Source organism: Protopterus annectens, chromosome 3.part0 (genome assembly GCF_019279795.1).
Source record: "Protopterus annectens isolate FY-2018-M chromosome 3.part0, PAN1.0, whole genome shotgun sequence".
NCBI lineage: Eukaryota > Metazoa > Chordata > Ceratodontiformes > Protopteridae > Protopterus > Protopterus annectens.
Window position 1 is genome coordinate 130,107,481 of NC_056731.1, and position 17,883 is coordinate 130,125,363.

Genomic DNA, 17,883 nt, shown 5'->3' on the forward strand with positions numbered 1-17,883 from the left:
ATACTCAATATCATCCAGGAGGCCAGGAAACCTGGTACCAGGAGAAATTACTTATCTAAATGGAAAAGATTCTCCAGGTGGTGTCTCAAGAACAAACAGGACCCATTACTTGCTCCAGTACCTGTGGTCCTTTCTTATTTGTGTGAGCTGCAACATTCAGGACTGATGTATTCATTTGCAACAGAGCATTTGTCAGCCATCGCCACTTGTCTCCCTTTAGTACCCCTTTTGGCATCCAGGCTAGAAGTAAAACTCTTCTTAAAACAGGTCTCCATACCAGACGTCTTTGTAACCCTATTCCTCCATCCTGGGACCTCAATTTTGTGCTTGAAAAACTCACATTACCTCCATTTGAACCAGCCCATTCAGCATTGCTTAAGTTATGTACTTAGAAAACAGTTTTGCTGGTGGTCCTTACTTCTGCCAAGAGGGTCTCTGAAATCCAAGCCCTTATGTCCACTCCTCCATACCTTATCTTCTGTAGAGATAGGGTTTCCCTTAGGACCAATCCTTCCGTCATGCCTAAGATGGTTAATGAGCTCTCCTTGAATCAGTCCATTAATCTACATGTTTTTTCCCCTCCACCTCAGAACTCCTCAGAAAGGATTTTGCATTCCCTGAATGTTCATAGACAACTGAGGTATTATCCGGACAAGACCAAATCTACTAGAAAGTCTGACCAGCTTTTGTCTCCTTTCACCCTAGATCCCTAGGCAAGGTGGTGTCAAAACAGACCATTGCCTCATGGATTTCTAAGGTTATCTCATTTTGCTATTCTTTTCATGGAAAAGAATTGAACTCCTATGTGATAGCTCATTCTACCAGAGCAGCTGCCTCTTTGACAGCTTTTTTCAGGGGCATTGACTATGCTTCTATTCTGGAAAAAGCCACTTGGTTTTCTGTACACACTTTCAACGAACATTACAAGATAGACTTAATTCTAGAGCAAGGGCTGGGTTTACCAGGTCGGTTTTGCAGGATCTCATGGACTCTGTCTCTCAACCTACCTCCCAGGCTCCTACACAAAACTTTGGTACTCTCCCTACTGTTATGAATACTGCAACATGAGAAAAGGACATAGAATAGTTGTGTAAGAACTTACTATAAACATAGATGTCCTTTTCTTCCATGTTGCAGTATTCAGTCCAACCCCCACCCCCTTCTTTATTTGTTGGTTTTCTTTTGTTGGTTTGTATTCCGTAAAACGGTAAAAGAGCTGCCATATAGTTTTACACTTGAATACTTCCTTGACTGGTGGTATGTTTGGGTCTGGAAAGCTGCTTTTCTTTTAGCCTCCCAGGGGTACTGCTGAATGCGGCAGTCAGTTCTGAGTTGGGTACATGTAGATGTCACATATATACCCAAAGTAGGTTTATGGCACTGACATGCAACGTCATACGTACTGCTTATCCAAAGGCTTTGGTATACTGGCCGGATATCCTGTGCTGCAGGCGGTGACCTCCCTACTATTATGAATACTGTAACATGGAATAGAAGGACATCTATGGTTATTGTAAGTTCTTACACAACTGTTCTTTACCACTGCCATCAGTCAACTCTTATCAGTTACTTTAAGGCCCTTAACAAAGGATGTCCAATCTTACTGTGTAATATTACTATTAACACAAATGGTAGTTTATCCATGGCCAAGGCAATTAGGAGTGGCCCACACAGTGTCACCAAATAAATATCCAAGTACTCTCAAAACTTAAATATCTCTACACAGACCAGCCACAGTGAAAGGTTTAAATATATTTAATAATAAGTAATAAAAGAACAAGACAATGCTAAATATATATTCACATTGACATCAGAATTCAAAACTACAGGAAATATTTAAAACATCATTGCAGGATAGCCTCAAATAAAGAAAACTATCTAAACTAAGCTTTACTGTATTTCTGACTGTATCTAACAGAATTACTATAATCTAAGAACGTACTAACAGAGCAAGGCAGATGCTGTGAATGGATCTTCTAGTTGTCAGATCTAAGACATAATGCAGAAAGCTCTGTCTCTGAGACTTCTCAGATTAATAACTATTACTGCTGGGATAGCTTGCAGAATGACATCATTTCTTGTTATCTGACTTTTAGTTTTCAGGCCCAAAACAACCATTGATGACAGCTGGCAGCATTTAGCATCTACCTATAAAAATATACAGACATGGGCTTCTCCTCAGATATCTAGCAGATGCTGGAAGTCATAAAACAGTTGCATTCCTTCATGCTTTCAAAACTAGTAATTACTTCACCCTAGAAACAATACAGAATGTTTCCTAGTACAGACATTTTCTCGGCTGCATTGAAAACTGAAAGATACCGTCTTTTATGGCCTAGACATAAAGTAATTTAATTTCAGTTTTTCTAAAATTTACTAGACTGAGGTTAACCTATATCCCAGTTCCCCTGTTAAAATATATACATTTAAACAGTTACAATAGAGCATGTACATTTCCGTTCTTTTCCAGTAGGGCACACACCATTTTAAACACATGCATTTTGCAAATACCCTTTTCAGCACACACATCTGTACAAGCAGTTTGATATACACATCATATAGTTCTAATAGATTTGTAACACAAGCATCTTAAACAAATCATTTCAATATTCACCAATGACATATACTTTATTTATTTTATTAGTCCGACTGGATACATGTCCATTTTCAGCAGAGGCCCAGGGAGAAAAGCTCCAAGATAATAATACACATTGAACATTTAGTAAATGCTAGTTTCAAGCAGATTACAGTCATAAGCAATACCAGCATTTAGCACATATAGTACTTATTATAAAACAATTTACAAAATATAACATTATTTTCAAAGTTAAACATACATAACATTACATTCAGGTTTAAGACACACTGAGCAGCAGTTATACAATTAACCCTTCCTGAAATTAAGTGGTAACAAAAAGTTAGAAGTAGTTGAAGGTAAGGCACCTAAGAAATAGAGAGGTCACTAGTCGGGGTTAGTGCAAGGACATAACCAATGAGTTTTGAAGTATTTCTTGAGTTTGTTTTTGAATTGAGTTAGTGAGGGTTCTAGGGTCAAGTCAGCTGGGAGTCTGTTGCATATTTTTCCAACAAAGTTGGCAAACAGATGGTTCCCAGCTGAGTAGTTGGATTTGTGTGTTTAAACTAGGAGTCTAGTGGATGATTGCAGTGATCAGGTGCTGGTATAGGGGCTGATAATATTTTTAGTGCAGGTGTATCTTCTGGTTGGTAAAGGACTTTATGTGCCACTATTAGCTGGTTGAACTGCAGTAGATTTGGCAGTTCAAGCCATCCTAGACGATTTAGGTTGTGACAGTGGTGTGTCCAGTAGGCTGTGCCAGTAGCAAATCTGGCAATGTGGTTATAGCAGGATGATAGTTTATTAAGATTTGTTTTGTTTACGTTGGAGAATAGAGGTGAGGCATAGAGAAGAGTTGATAGCAGATGGGAATGGGCAATTGCAGTTCTAGCAAGTGGGGTAAGGAAAGGTTTGATTCTGTAAAGAGAGCCAAGTTTTTTTATTAATGGTTTTGATAGTTTGTTTGATATGCACATCAAACTTCAGGTTATCAACTATGACACCCAGTAGTTTAGTTTCGGCTTCTGGGGAGATGATAGTGCCATTGAAGGCTGGCAGGAGGGTCCTGCATGTGGGGGAGAAGAGGAGCAACTTAGTTTTGTTAGGGTTTAGGATTAGATGTTGATTGGAGAGCCATTTGTTCCACTGTATTGAAGGTAATTTGGGTTAATGTGAATAAAGTAGCTGGTGGAGTCATCAGCATATTGAATGCAGGTAGCATCTGGGATGACTGAATGAAGGTCATTGATAAAGATGGAGAAAAGAAGGGGTCCTAGTATCGAGCCCTGGGGGACTCCTAATGTGATGGGTAAGCGAGATGATAGCTTGTCCTGTCATAGGACTGCCTGTTGCCTGCCCTGCAGGTAGGATTAAAACCATTGGAGTGCATGGTTGTTTAAGGAGAAGGCTTTCAAGGTATTTATAAGCATTTTGTGGTCAACCATGTCAAAAGCCTTGGATAGATCTAGAGAGAGTGCTGAGGATAGTTTGTTATTATTGCGGTTGTGGTTAATGACGTTAGAGAAAGAGAGAAGGGCAGAAGTAGTACTGTGGTGTGACTTAAAGCCATGTTGAAAGCTGGACAACAGCTTGTGTGTGAGCTAGTGCATGAGCTGTATGTGTACACACTTCTCCATAATTTTAGCTAGAGGTGACAGAATAGCTATGGGTCTAATGTTTGACAGTTCAGTGGAACTACCTCCTTTATGGAGCGGTACGACATGGGAGATTTTTCCATATAGTGGGTACAGTAGCTTCAGATATAGCTCTGTTGATCAAGATAGAGATGGGGTAGGCTTTGGTGTCAGCAGCCTTTTGCAGATAGTCTGCTGGGAGGAGGTCGGCAGCCAGGGTGGTGGGTCTTAGTTTCTTAAGTAGGGCATGAATAAGTTGAGTAGGAACAGATTGGAAGGTAAAGTATGCTTGAGTACTGGGAGTGGCTATATTAGAATTAGAGCCATTGGAGGAGAGTTGACTGGCTAGAGACTGGATAGTCTCTGTGAAGAAGCTGATGAAGTTATTAGCAATGTCTACTGGGGATTTTTGTTGGGAAGCTGAGGGGGGTGGAGTGGCGGTTTGGCCTGGGTGGAGTAGTTTGTTTATTCCTGCCCAGAACTTTTGAGGTTTGTTTTGGTGTTTTTGCAGTAGATGGTAGAAGTGGTTCTTTTTGTCTAAGGTTATGGATTTTTTGGTGTCATTCCTTAGCTGTCTGAATCTTAGTTGATCAAGTGAGACTTTTATTTTTCGGTAGGTGGCCCATGCTTTGTTTCTGAATGAAATTTTGGTTTTTGGTATCTTTAGAAAGTCATGGTGCAATATTAACTTTGGTTCGAATAGAGGGGCTGGGAGCATGGGAGTTAAGAAGAGCGAGGAATTTGGTGTTAAAGTATGCTACTGCTTCATCTAGGGGGAGACCTTTTAGTACTGACCAGTTGCATGCCTTAAGTTCATTTTGAAACTTCGTGAGAATAAAATTCCTGTTGTTTCTTAATGTTCTATAGGTGGGTTGGTAGGAGCAGTCTACTTTGAGCATGATTACATAGGTGAGACATTGGTCACTTAGGTCATCAGGCAAAGTGCCTGATTTATAAGATTGAAGATGGGTATTGACAAGTATCCAGTCTAGGGTACTTTCCTTGTTATTGGGTTTTCCTGTCCTGATGGGGGAGGTTATGATTTGAGTAAATCCATAGAGGTTTATGTGGGTTGTGGGGTTTCACAAGAGCAAGTGTTCCAGACAATGTTGAAATCCCCAAGAACAATTGTTTCTTGGGGGTGGTTATTGGATAACCAATATAAGAAGTCTTCTAAGGTTTCTGTATTCCTCCCTGGGGGAATGTAGACACAGACAATGTTTACATTTTTGTCTTTGTTAATTTGTAGTTTTGAGATAAGAATTTCAGCATTATAACTGGGGTAGTTGTTAGGTGTCTATGCTGACAGATAGGGTAGACTTGTGAAGTATGGCTACCCCACCACTCTTTCTGGTGGTACGGTCTAGTCGAAACATACTATACCCTGGTAGAAGAATCTCAGGGTCCTTGTTGGCAGGCTTCAGCCACGTTTCTGATAGGCATAATATATGTGGGGAATGAACAGCTAAGAGGGCATGCAGGTGCTGAGTTTTGTTATTTATGCTTCTAATGTTTAGATGGCAGGCCAGCAGTGAGCTAGAAGGTCTATCTGTTGGAGCTATGCTGGTAGGGGATATAGTAGGGGGATTAGGGCCAAGAGGTGGGGATGGACTAGGGTTTGGGTGGATTTTGCCATCCTTTGTGAGGTTGTAGTGTATCTTGAGTATGAGTTTTAATATTTTGAATAAAGTTTTGTAATAGTGTCTAGTTTTATGACTAATGTAACTAGGTTTAGTAAGATGGTAGTATTTAGGGGTTAAGGAGGTAAGCATGAGGGGAGTGAATAAGGGTGCATTATTATCTGTTGTAGATGGGATGGATGTTTGGAATTTAGGGTAGTGGAAACCTGGGTGATCCTGATATTCGTAGGCTGTTAGGACATATGGGATGAGTAAAAGGGGTAGAAGTAGAGTTAATAAGACTATTTTGGGTGATAGCATACCTACTGAATGGTACTTGACACTTAGGCAAAAGGAATAGTAGAATTGGAGGACTGGTGGTATCAGGTTAAGAGTGGTGCTGTTGAGTGACAAGTTGTTACTGATTGGTTTAAAAAAGTGGGGTGTGGTCTAGTACCAGTAAATGTAGCAGCACCAGGGGCGTGAGGAATTTGGGGGCAGGATGGGGTACGAAGCAAGCCCGAGCAAAGCGAGGGCAAGTGGAGCAGGGATGAACCAATGCCTATACTAAGTTGTAGCAGTTTAACCTGTATGATGAAAGTGGTGGGGGGGAGAAGGCAGTAGGAGTGGTTAGAGGAAAACCTCGAATGACTGACACCACACCAGAGCTAAGTTGAATGTAAGGGCCTACAATCTGCACTCAGCACTGTTATGTTGCTTGCACTCAGCACTGCAATTGTACTTATATTTAGCAGGAAAGACAGACCAACAGTATACAATTCTGAGGATTATTACAAGGGTTACTTGTTCAAATGTCAGACAAGAAAGTAAAACTTTCAACAGGAATCTATGTCTTGAGTGTTAGAAAGCCAGAAAGGTATAAATTATACCTGTTAAAATTAGGGTCAGAGAGACTAATGTAAGAGTCACTGTACTTTAGTTACAGGGGAAGGAGGCAAACACTCAAGTAGAAAAGAGCCCTATGGCTGACCAAACTGGTGACTTGCTTAATTACACAGCACTGTAAGAGAAGGCTTAACAAATGCTTTTGTGTGTGTGTAACCTACTCTAATTAATTGCTGGGAGAAACAATTTTTGTTGTGTTTTCCAGCTGCAGTCCTGTAGACATTGTTATTCAGGAGCTGCAGTTTGTTAGTGTAGGTAAATGTGAAGATCAAACTGAGTCACACCAGGTCAGCCAAGGGGGGAAGAGAGAGGGAAATCCTAAGTACCTAGATTTGAAAAATCATAATTAGTTACAAAATTCCAGCTAGCTGAGCTGGCAGTATCTCCTTTTGTCACAACTGCCATGTGTACTTTGTGTATAACAAAATATACTTCTCTAGCTATCCTAACCCATAAAAGTGCAGTGGCATGCATCACTGACCACTGCGTTTTCAGGTATTTTTGTAATTGTGCCTCTGTAAAAGTGCCTTTGCAGTGCACCGTACTGTTTGATTTTAACCTTTGCCTTTAGACATCATTCAAATAGCTGTCATTTCTCAGCTACATATCATTTTTCACCGACTCCAGCGATCACAAATCATTTATATTATCAGCAGCAGATCGTCTAGACATGATTAACTTGCTTTCTTACAGACACATCTGCCCATTAAGTTAAGCGATGTGGCTTGATCCCATATTTAAGACAATCATACTTTCTTCCACCTATCGATAATATTTGTGCTAGATCTTCTGTTCTTTTCTCTTCATATCTAGCAGGAAATCGAAAAGGCTGTAAACTCCAACAATAAACACATATATGGAATGATAAATGACTTATCCCAGTGGTACACTTAGCATTCAGCAAAGCATATCATTAGTAAACTTTACTGTGCATTTCATATATTGTACAAGGCAAATTTAGATAATAGCATGCGCATGTTGTCACTTGCCAATGTGTATTGCTTACGCTCTGTGGCATTCTCCCAATTTTTCCCTTGGGGAATATTACATATGTACCTGCAGAGGAGAATCTCCTACTTCCTACCATTGATTAAAGTTTTAAATGAAAATGTATTTATTTGCTAAGTACTGTTGTGTGCTGCTTCCCCATCTGAGATTAGTTTCTGTGTGTTGTGCCTTTTGAGTGCTTAGCTAGCGTCTAGCTCCCACGAAGATCCTGAACTGGATTAGCAGATATTCCAGAATGACTTCATTTTTTTTAACTAAGTATGTGAACTGACTGATTTAAGATGCCCTGGTTATTTAAACTGAGAGTCAGATTCTATGCTTATCCTCAGATATGTGATGATTAGCTCTCAGTCAGTGTTCTTCAATACATGTTGAACAGATGTGGAGTCACCCCATGTCCTGCCATCACGAATAGTTCATCTATTTCAGAAATGTCAGTATATACTTTACCTTTAAGAAAGGTCCACCTGTCATCCTTTTTCAGTTTCTAACAGAGGTACTTATTCAGAGGCCCCACCTCCTCTCCTCTGCCATACTACTACATTTGATTACACTGCACCAAGTCCATGCAGTTCCCCATACCCCCTCCTTCTCCTTCCTGATTCTGAGCATCACCAATTGTCACTGGCCTTGGCCTACTGTTTTGCACCTAGACAAATAATGTTAATAATGTCTGTTTTTATTTTGAGCTACATTTTTTTAATATGACATTGTTTATGTAAGTGTATTCTTACTAGTATGTTCTGTTTCACTTGCTAGGCACTGTACTGTTAATCTGTGTGTACTTTAATCTTCTTAAATGAATATAAGCATGTATGGTCTTATACAATCAAATCCTTAGGAAAGTGACCAGAAAAAGGAATGCCATCACAATGCAAGACTTTAGATCTCATGAGTGGGATTAGCAGAAGTTAGGAACAACTGCATTTTGGCCATGTTATTTTCTTATTTTGTTTTCTTACTGTAGTTCTGCATTAACTTAAAGCTTATTATGCTGTTTGGAAAGTAAAGGTTTCATGTCATTGCAGTGTTATGGATATACAGTTTATCCGTCCACTATTGTTTTGTTTTCATTTAATGCTCTGTTAAACTAAGCAGCCTTCCAGAAGGCATCACTTACTCTGCTCATTTATATTGCCTTCCATTAAAATGCAAACACTTGTATATAGCAGTGTCAAAAGCAATGATGCTGAATGCATGTCCTAAAGAAAAAAAATCTGCCATTCCTAATTTACTGGATTTTCTGATGGATGTGACCAGCAATTAAACAGATTATATGTCAGACATTTAAAAAGTTTTTCTGATGTTCATATTTCATAACTAACTGCGCTCTAGCTGCCACTTGTGAGGTTTCTTTGTGTACAAATATCTGTCTGCAGAATTTTAGCAGTAGTTAGTTGCTGTGCACTTGATACCACAGCGTACACTTCAAAAGGATTTTGTTTCCAGGTTGCAACAAATAATTATCCTTTAAATTCCATACCATTTTACAACCAAGTGCGTGACCCCATTTTAACCACAAACCATGACTCAATAGTGTTTATTCCTTTCAATGGACTGTTCCAAGTGCTGTTAAACTCCAAAAGGAGGGGGGTGTGCACAGATGTTTTTTTCCTTCGGATAGTACTGGCCTGCTTGCTGTGTGAGAAGGCAGAGGTCTTCCTGCATAATCCGATTTCAGTCAGCTCACACTAATCACTAATGATAGTTGTAAAATTTAGCCTGGATCTGCTCTGTAATCTAGATTGGCATGAGGTAAACTCAAAGAGACAGAAGGGCAGAAAAAAAGGAGAGACAGAAAGCGAGAGACAGCACACAGTTTTATGTGCAGGGAAGCTGATTTTAGTTCTCTGCTGCTCTCCCTTCTGGGGTTTCCCTTTTTGTGCCTTCTGCTTAAGTGTCATTGGTTGTCAGGTTACCTGGCTTTCACTGTGAGGTTACATTAATGACAGGTGCACTCTGAGTTTCAGAGTAGCAGTCAGGCTGTGAGCTTGCGTGGATGAAAGCAACAGACATCTATCCACCTGTTTGTATACATTATTAATTGAAACTGAGAGCTTTTCATCATCATCATTTTTTTTCATTTTCAAATGAAGGAGATCCTAAACCATTGCTACCAGCAGTCAGTTTTCAAGGTCTTTTATGCAAGTCTCGTTTAGTATTTATATCTTAATTCTCTCATAAGCCTTTGCCTCAGAGCTTTTATTAAAGCTTGGTGAGTAATCGGGCTCTGCTTTTGCTGGGCAGAAGGCTGTTTTGATGCTGTAAATCTGTTTCTGGATATAAGGTCCTGTTTCTTTCTTGAAGAAAACTGAGCTACACATTTCAGCGGATTTATGGGGGACACAGTTAGCTGATAAAGACTCTCTAAGGGAGTTACAAGGATGACTACTTTGTTAACATTACTGTCAACCACTCTTGAGAACTATGGCTGTGCTTACTGGAACCTTGTCTGACACCCATTGTATCTTTGCCAGCCTGGCTAAAGGGCTTTACAGGTTTGGGTGATAAAAGTGATTGCAGTGTACCCAACTCTTTGCTGCGATGATCTAAGTTTCCATGCTGGTGGGATTATTCCTGATAATTACTACATTGCATGTTGCCATGCTTAAAACGCCCAAGGGTAAAAATGTCTCCTGGGTAAGTACAGAAGGTTTAGTGGAAAGAGACTTTTGATGTGTACAAAAGATTTAGTTGCTGTGTATCCTTGCTTTTTGTAAAAAACAGTGTTTGTGTGTGCTCAATATGTTTGTGTATGCACATATATGTGATTGTGCTTACACAATCACCTACTTGCTTTCTGTATTGATTAGACTATGTTGAACAGCTTTTGTCACTATGAGTTGTACTACTGAAAGCATAGCTAACTCTCCTTTGTATGTTTTAATTTTTTTCTCTTTTCCTATTGATAATGATGTTTGAGTGCAATGTGTGCGCAATTTAGACGTGTAATTAAACATAGTGAATGCGAATGCTTTTCTTCCTTCAGTTTCAGAATTTTTTTAAATTTTGAAGATGATAGCAGTGAATGTTCTGTGTTTATCTGCCATTTCAAATTCCATATGTGATTTAGTTACAGTTTACAGTTATTAAGCTTGACAGTGCTCTTCCAGGTATAATCACCACCACCACTACCACCACTGACATTTATGTATACAACTTACTTCATCATACAGAGTACACATGTGCCAACTGTGTCTATCCCACCAAAGCATCAGTTCTTTTACTAACTTGATTAGCTCACCCTATTTTACCCCATCCTCTACAGAACACCTATAGAGATACAAGAGAGTTCATGTACTTATTACTTCATCTGCACGTACTTTTTCACTTATCTGGCCCTTACACAGTTGCTTATTAACTTGTTTAAGCCCAATACTGTACACATTTACTATAAGTCATTTCTTTGTGGCTGAGCACCATGTCTCTTCATATCAGAATAATAGCTGCCTTCTGCATCACCTAGACAAGATGTCACTGAGACAAATTCACCTGAACTCTTTCTCTCAGTGTGTCTGAGCCACCCTCACCTTTGTCTATCTCACATAGTATTTTTTCTACAAGCATAAAGCATTTGTTTGTTGGATGTGACTTTAAGTGGTCATAGTTTGAATCCACCCTTGAAGTGTTTCTGAGTTCTGTTATGTTCCAAAATACTCACTGTACACAATCACACTTTTCCTGAAGTTTATCTGAAACGAAACAAATGGCTTACTTTGTTCTCTCCCATTTCTATTAAGAGTATAAAATTCTGACCAAGTGACCAAATGAGTGGTCTCATTACGTACTCTGTAATTGTGACTCACAATTAAAGTACAGAAAAGGTACTTTTAAATGCTACTTTTTCTGTGAGTCTTGCCAATGTGTTTTTAGGCCTTTTAGGTGAAGTGGTTTCTATCCTGAGATTCATCAGCTTATATAATTCACTATTCTTAGTCACATAGTATAAATGACTGCTGAAGTCCACATAAAACACACCAACATTTCAGCAAATAAGATGTCTCTGTCTGATCCATCTCTACTTACCTACAGATATGACATCATATATTAATATACACACTCCGCTATGCCTTAATAAATGCACTTTAATATGAGGTAAGTAGACAGCCTACATTGAGCAGAGAAATGATTCTTTTTTTTCACATGTATGCAAAAGTAAGAAACATTGAGGAATGCATTACGTCTGCTTAGAAAAACCTGAGCAGTAGCCAGATGTTAAACTCATAATAATTAATTTATTGTACATAAGTAACCTTCACTTTGCTTACTGGGTATACCAATCACACCTTGCTCTGAACGGATGGCAGCACATTTTATTAGGATTTCTTAATCGGTAAAGTACAATTTGAAGGCCATCTTATGAAGATTCTTAAATCAGAGTTAGTTTTGCATTATGGAAATGTGTGGTCACCAGAAGGTTGTATTGCGTCTTAAAACATGGGATGCAAAGAGTAGCTCAACATGTCATTCACAAATGAAGCCCGAAGCTTTATGTATGTCATATCTAATGCTTCTATGGCATGTTCTCTATTAGAGCTCTATAGCCTCATACATTGACCTAACAACGCTAATAATCTTTTCTAATGCCCGTAAAGAATCGGTATATCTGAAATGTCCACTTTTTAATCGGTACACTTGTAAACTGTTTGCATTGTTCAGTGATCGATATAATTGAGCTATGTTGCTGAGGGATGTGACCTGTACTGCTTTGCTTCATTGTTGTTGTGATTATTGTTATAACCATTATTGTTATTTATGCAATAAAGGTAAGTTGTATTCATTTCATGCTTCCTTCTTTCCTTGGACTTCAGTGATTTTAACTACACTTGTACATCACTCTGATCCCTAAGTTGGCACGATATCTGGTTAAGTGTTGACTTATTTCCTGAAAATGTGGCAGTGAATACTGTGTATGAGTTTGAAATGCAGTGTTTTACTTTGTTCCAGATAACCAATGTAAATTATTGCCAAAGTAAAAACTGAGCATGGCAGGCTTTGAAAAACTCCTCCATCAGCACAGATCCCATTATTCTTTTTATTGTGGATACATAATATGGATTTACGAGTAGTTAGCCCTCTTAGGAATCTTGCCCTTGATACTTTGGGGGGAGTAAAAAAACTGTTTAACTCTCCAGGAGAGCAGTTAAAAAAATACGTTGACTGAAGTCACCCCATCCTTTTTACTATCTCTGGTGCTCATTTAGAATGCTTGAAAACATCCCACCTATGACTGTAGGCTCCTTACTTTCTTATGGAACAGAAATGAGGGCTTTCATTTTGAACACATTTTAATAGCACTGGTTTGTAGGACCTTGGCTCGTTGGCTACTAAATTAATACCCTTTATAAAAGCAAGTGTTTTGCTACAGCTTTCTATTATAGCTGATGAATGAGGAGCTTCATAATACCTCTCCCGAGCTTTTTAATCTCCAACTGATGTAAACGGTATTACCCAACCTCAGACATAAGTATCCTTTTATCTTATCTTTTGAGTCAGCACAGCTTTAAACATCAGTAACTACTTCATACAATTTGGAAGGCATTTGTAAATGTTAACCATGCTGCAGATGAGATATTTTGCTTATTTCCACTATACTGCACTTGCCCAAGAAATGTTCTTCACAAATTCCTGCGAGCCTTATTGGACTTCTGTACTCTGCATCAGGAGGAGTATGCCATATGATGGGTAGTGATTTAGCAGTAAACATTCAAGATTTTCATGAATCACTGAGAATATGAGTAAAAATATATTTCATTGTCGTTGGTGTACACATTCATGTATTTGTGAATCTGTGTTTTGTTGTCAGTGTCTGACAAGGTAAACTTAATTGATCCAGAAGTGAATGATCCAGATTCAGTAGCTGAATACTTAACCACAACATTTTCTTGCATATTTGTCAGAAAGACAAAAGTTTTGAGAAAAGGCTGTGATAATTTCTTGCCTGTTAATTATATAGGTCCTGCATCTTTGTGAGTTAGTGAATTGTGATATGGAAGTCACATTTTTTTCCTATACTTTCATTTGTATGCTTATGTTGCCATTACATCCAAACCAATTAAGAAATCAGTAATTCATACTCTGCTGTGTTGGCTTCTGTCATCATTCGAACATTTTACAATGGCTGACGTGTGTATGAGTCACTGATTGACAAGGCGTTACTTCTGTACGGTGATAGTCCATCTCCTCTTGTTGTTCGTACTCACTCAGTGCCAGTGATGATAGAGTTAAGTGACAGAAATGCTGCTTTATCCTAATTAGTAGCACATACTATTCTAATGCCTCATCACCTAAGACAAATCCACACGATAAATATAGCATTTGTTTAGCAGCTGTCATTTCAAAATGCTCACAGAATGAAATAAGTGCAATTATCATGCCCTCACAGATTTCAAGACATACCTCTACTTTCACAGGTTTCTAAATCTGCTGGATTGAAAGTTGTTACGAGGAAAGTGAAATAATGTGTTTTAGGAATTGACTAGTAAGCTGACATGGGGATAGAAAGTTTCCTGTGACTTTAGAAAATAAACATATTGATGATATCTGTAGCATTTGATATCACAGTGAGTTACATCAATAATTTTGCCTTTTCTTGACAAAATATATATAATCTTTGCAATTACTGTGTTTCTTCATTATTAACAGATTACTCTCCACTTCAACTTCCCACCTTTCCACTCTCCATCTTGCATTATCCTGTTTCTCTTTTGCTTAGCATACTTAGCAAGGTCTTACTAGCATCATTTTATGCTGCTTAACTATCTTCTGTTTTCCCTAAACACTGTATTATTTTATTATTATAAGGTGTTAAGTAAAACATAGAATTTCATGAGTTAGTCATGTTCCTGAATTTTATCATTTCATATTGTTTTGAAGTTTAACAGCAGCTATCTGAGGTGGGACACTATTGAAAATAGCCCATTGATCCACTGCTCTTACCTGGTGAGCAAATGAGAGAATGACAGAAAAATTGCATTAAATGATAAGATATTTGTGCTACCATTCTTGGCCTAGGCATTTTTTTCTCTTTTGTTTTGTATCCTGTAATGTAAATATATCAGCAAAAGCATTTTTATAGTGAATGAACTAAATAAAGGGTTCAGCAAGTACTTAGAAAATTTTTACAAAATCTTTTTAGCTTGGGTTTATCTTCTGTTCTCTTCTCTTCTGTACTATTTTTCTTTCTTGCTGTCTTCTGATTTTAACTACTGTGACATTGTTGTAAATCATCAGTTGTTTCATTAGAATTATGATTCTAACTTTCTGTTCAAACGGTTCTACCAGAAAACTCATACAGCACCACAACACAATGTAAATTCTGCAGTTAGCCTCAGTATAGTAGTATTTTAATCATGTTTTAGCTAAATACATCCAGATTAACTATATCCTATCTGTATGCTGACTGGAAGAATTGATATATTACACCAAAAGTTGCCAGTGTTTCTTGAGCTAAAGCGTCTTCTACACTTGCAAGGTGATCAGGTTCATGCAGCAAAACTGTGTGTGGGGGAGGTGTGATACTTGGATATTCATACTCGTTTTAAAACCATTCATTATTAGCTGTAAATAGACCTGTTCAAGTTTGCAAGACATGTCAAAAATAAATAAATAAAGCTGTAATGTCACTGACTAAGCTTCTCCCCTCTGCTGGTCACCAGTAGATTGCCAAATAAAATGAATTTGAGTGCCACTCTTTAATGCTGGTACCTGTGTTACCTGTTACTGCTTGCATTTGTCCGTGATCCGCTGTGGCGACCCCTAACCGGGAAAAGCCGAAAGAAGAAGAAGAAGATTTGCAGGAGTAAGAACTTTTTTTTAATGTGGCAGCATTTCTTGTGAACTCTTATGTCATACATTTATTTTGAGTTTATTTCACATTTAGAATGGCTTCCATTGTAAAATTATGCACATAGTCAGATATTTAAATCTCATTACAAAATTTACACTACACAGAACAGAACAAAAACTGCAGGAGATATGGAGGATGTTTACAGGTATGCAGGTATTACCAGCATTTAGCTTTTATCCTGCTGTTGTGTTTTGTTGGATGCAATCTTCATTTAAAAAGTGCTTTCCATGTCTTGTATTGCAGCCTTTGTATGTCCATTATCACAGTCCTGTTTAAGTATTGCTGGAAATTATAAATATTGCCCACCCATGCCTTGTGCTGTGTATTGCATTAATCAAATAAGAGCTACCTTCCAGGGAGCATTCCAGTGCTTGCATGTCTACCAGATGTGTCATATACCCCAGCTATACAAAATATCAGGGGGGAAAATATTGGTCTTCTGAACAAAGTTTCTCCTTTCTTCAGTAAATGTGCAAGCTTTCTCCCTTTATTTTACAGAAACGTGGATCCAATTTTTTTTTGTTAACTCTGTGAGTGAGCTGTTGCATGATTCTTTTCCACTACAATCTAAATCAAATGGTAAAGCAAAAAACAGTAAGATAGCCAATGATAAATGAAATCACACTACGAAAATATATGCAGAGGGTGCATGAACAACAGCGAAAACATTAAGAAAAACAGTAGCTAGTACACACACACACACACACGTGTGTGTGTGTGTATTTATGTATTTATTTTATTTATTTCATTTAATGGCATTTGTCTACCGGGATAGTCCACTGGGCCATTAAGAGCCCATTTTCAGTGGAAGCCGGGGGAGAAAAACTCCAAGAAATACAAGTACATACAAATTCGATAACAAGCAGGTTAACTCCAAGAAATACATATATATAGATCAATATTAATCATTTGGAGAAATTCACAAAATACATTCATTGTCAAGCAAATTAACAATTGATAGGAATAGAGGTAAAACTGAGAAGAAACATGTCAATTAGTACAATTACAGTAGAGAGACGATTATCTGTACTAATTAGGACCTAGGGTAATTCGGAAAATCAAACATATAATTGAACTGGATAAAAAACTTCTAAAAATTTTTTTAATTGTGTATTAGAGTTTATGGAATGAGAGTTATAAGCCATACTAACGGGTCATTTAACATTCAGCCTTAATGAACATTTTAAGACTGAAATTTAAAACGTTAATTGCATTTGCAAATCAAATCTAAATGACTGTATATAAAAATCTAGCTTCAGTAGACCAGAGCTGCTGCCTTTAGAAGACTATCAGCAATGTCTCCTAATATACAGGGAGTCTTTTTGTAATCCCTTCACTTGATGGGGGTTTGGTTGAACAGTTTCACACTAATGCAGAATGTCTGATGTCTGCATATCCCCTCCGAGTCCGGTATCTTATTAAACTCTGATAAGGCTGCAGTTTATGCCATGCTGTTGCAACTAGCATCTGAATATTAAGCCAAATACAAGTGAGCCACCATATATACTGTTGGCAAAACTTCCACTGTGATGTTAGATATAGTACCAATGGCTCTAATTGAAGAGCTAAATTCTTAGGTAGGAACTTATTTTCCAATGCTAGTAGGGAAATTGGGTGATAATTCCTAACCATTAACTTACCTTTCCCTGTTTTCAGATAATAATGATCTCTATCAACCTTAGAAGAGTCTAGAACATTTCAGCTTTTTGTGTATCACAGAGGCTATGCCAAGTCGCACTTGTATTCCACCTTTAAAACATCTGTGGTAATGCCTTCATCTCCTCCGACTAATTCAGGGTCATACAGTATTAGTTGAGCTCATGTTCACGACAGAGACCAACAAATACCAGCATGTCTTGTTACTCCCACTGAGAAAGATAGTCATTTTCCTACCCCTCCATCTCTGTGGATATCCAGCCCCATTTTTGAAGGCAAACTAATGGAATTAAATGCAGAAATGTAACTTCACACACACTTGTTGCAGATGATTCCGTGAAGCAGAAGTGGCAACAAATGTAAATTTCCTTCCGTGAAGAAGTATCAACAAAGAACAATAAATTCCATTCCGAGAAGCAGCAACGGACGTTAAATTCCACATGGCAGAATAGATGCACGTACAGATGCAATGACTCACATCAAGGCTGCATTCGGATGATTGACATTCAGATAATCAATGCTTCACTGCAATCATAACTAATATTACAGAGTGGGAATCACAAATAGTGATGAAGCATCAGCATAAGGTAGACAGCCTGTTGCAGGTAATTTTATAGACGGCTATATCTACAGGAA

The 17,883-nt window shown here is 38.2% G+C and overlaps 1 protein-coding gene across 7 annotated transcripts in view; it reads left to right on the top strand.

Moving 5' to 3' along the window:
• The window catches only part of CACNB2 (calcium voltage-gated channel auxiliary subunit beta 2), a 1,902,347-nt gene that overhangs the window by 357,573 nt on the left and 1,526,891 nt on the right, over positions 1–17,883 (top strand). For 3 of the 7 annotated variants that reach the window (XM_044064629.1, XM_044064630.1, XM_044064633.1), the window contains exon 1: positions 9,438–10,382. The exons of 1 other annotated variant lie outside the window; for it this stretch is intronic. In XM_044064629.1, the coding sequence (XP_043920564.1) occupies positions 10,302–10,382 (81 nt within the window). In that variant the 5' untranslated portion in view covers positions 9,438–10,301. Of the gene's footprint in view, positions 1–9,437; positions 10,383–17,883 lie in introns of those variants that run through there. 3 more of the 7 variants (XM_044064631.1, XM_044064638.1, XM_044064639.1) reach the window with 3 other exon arrangements.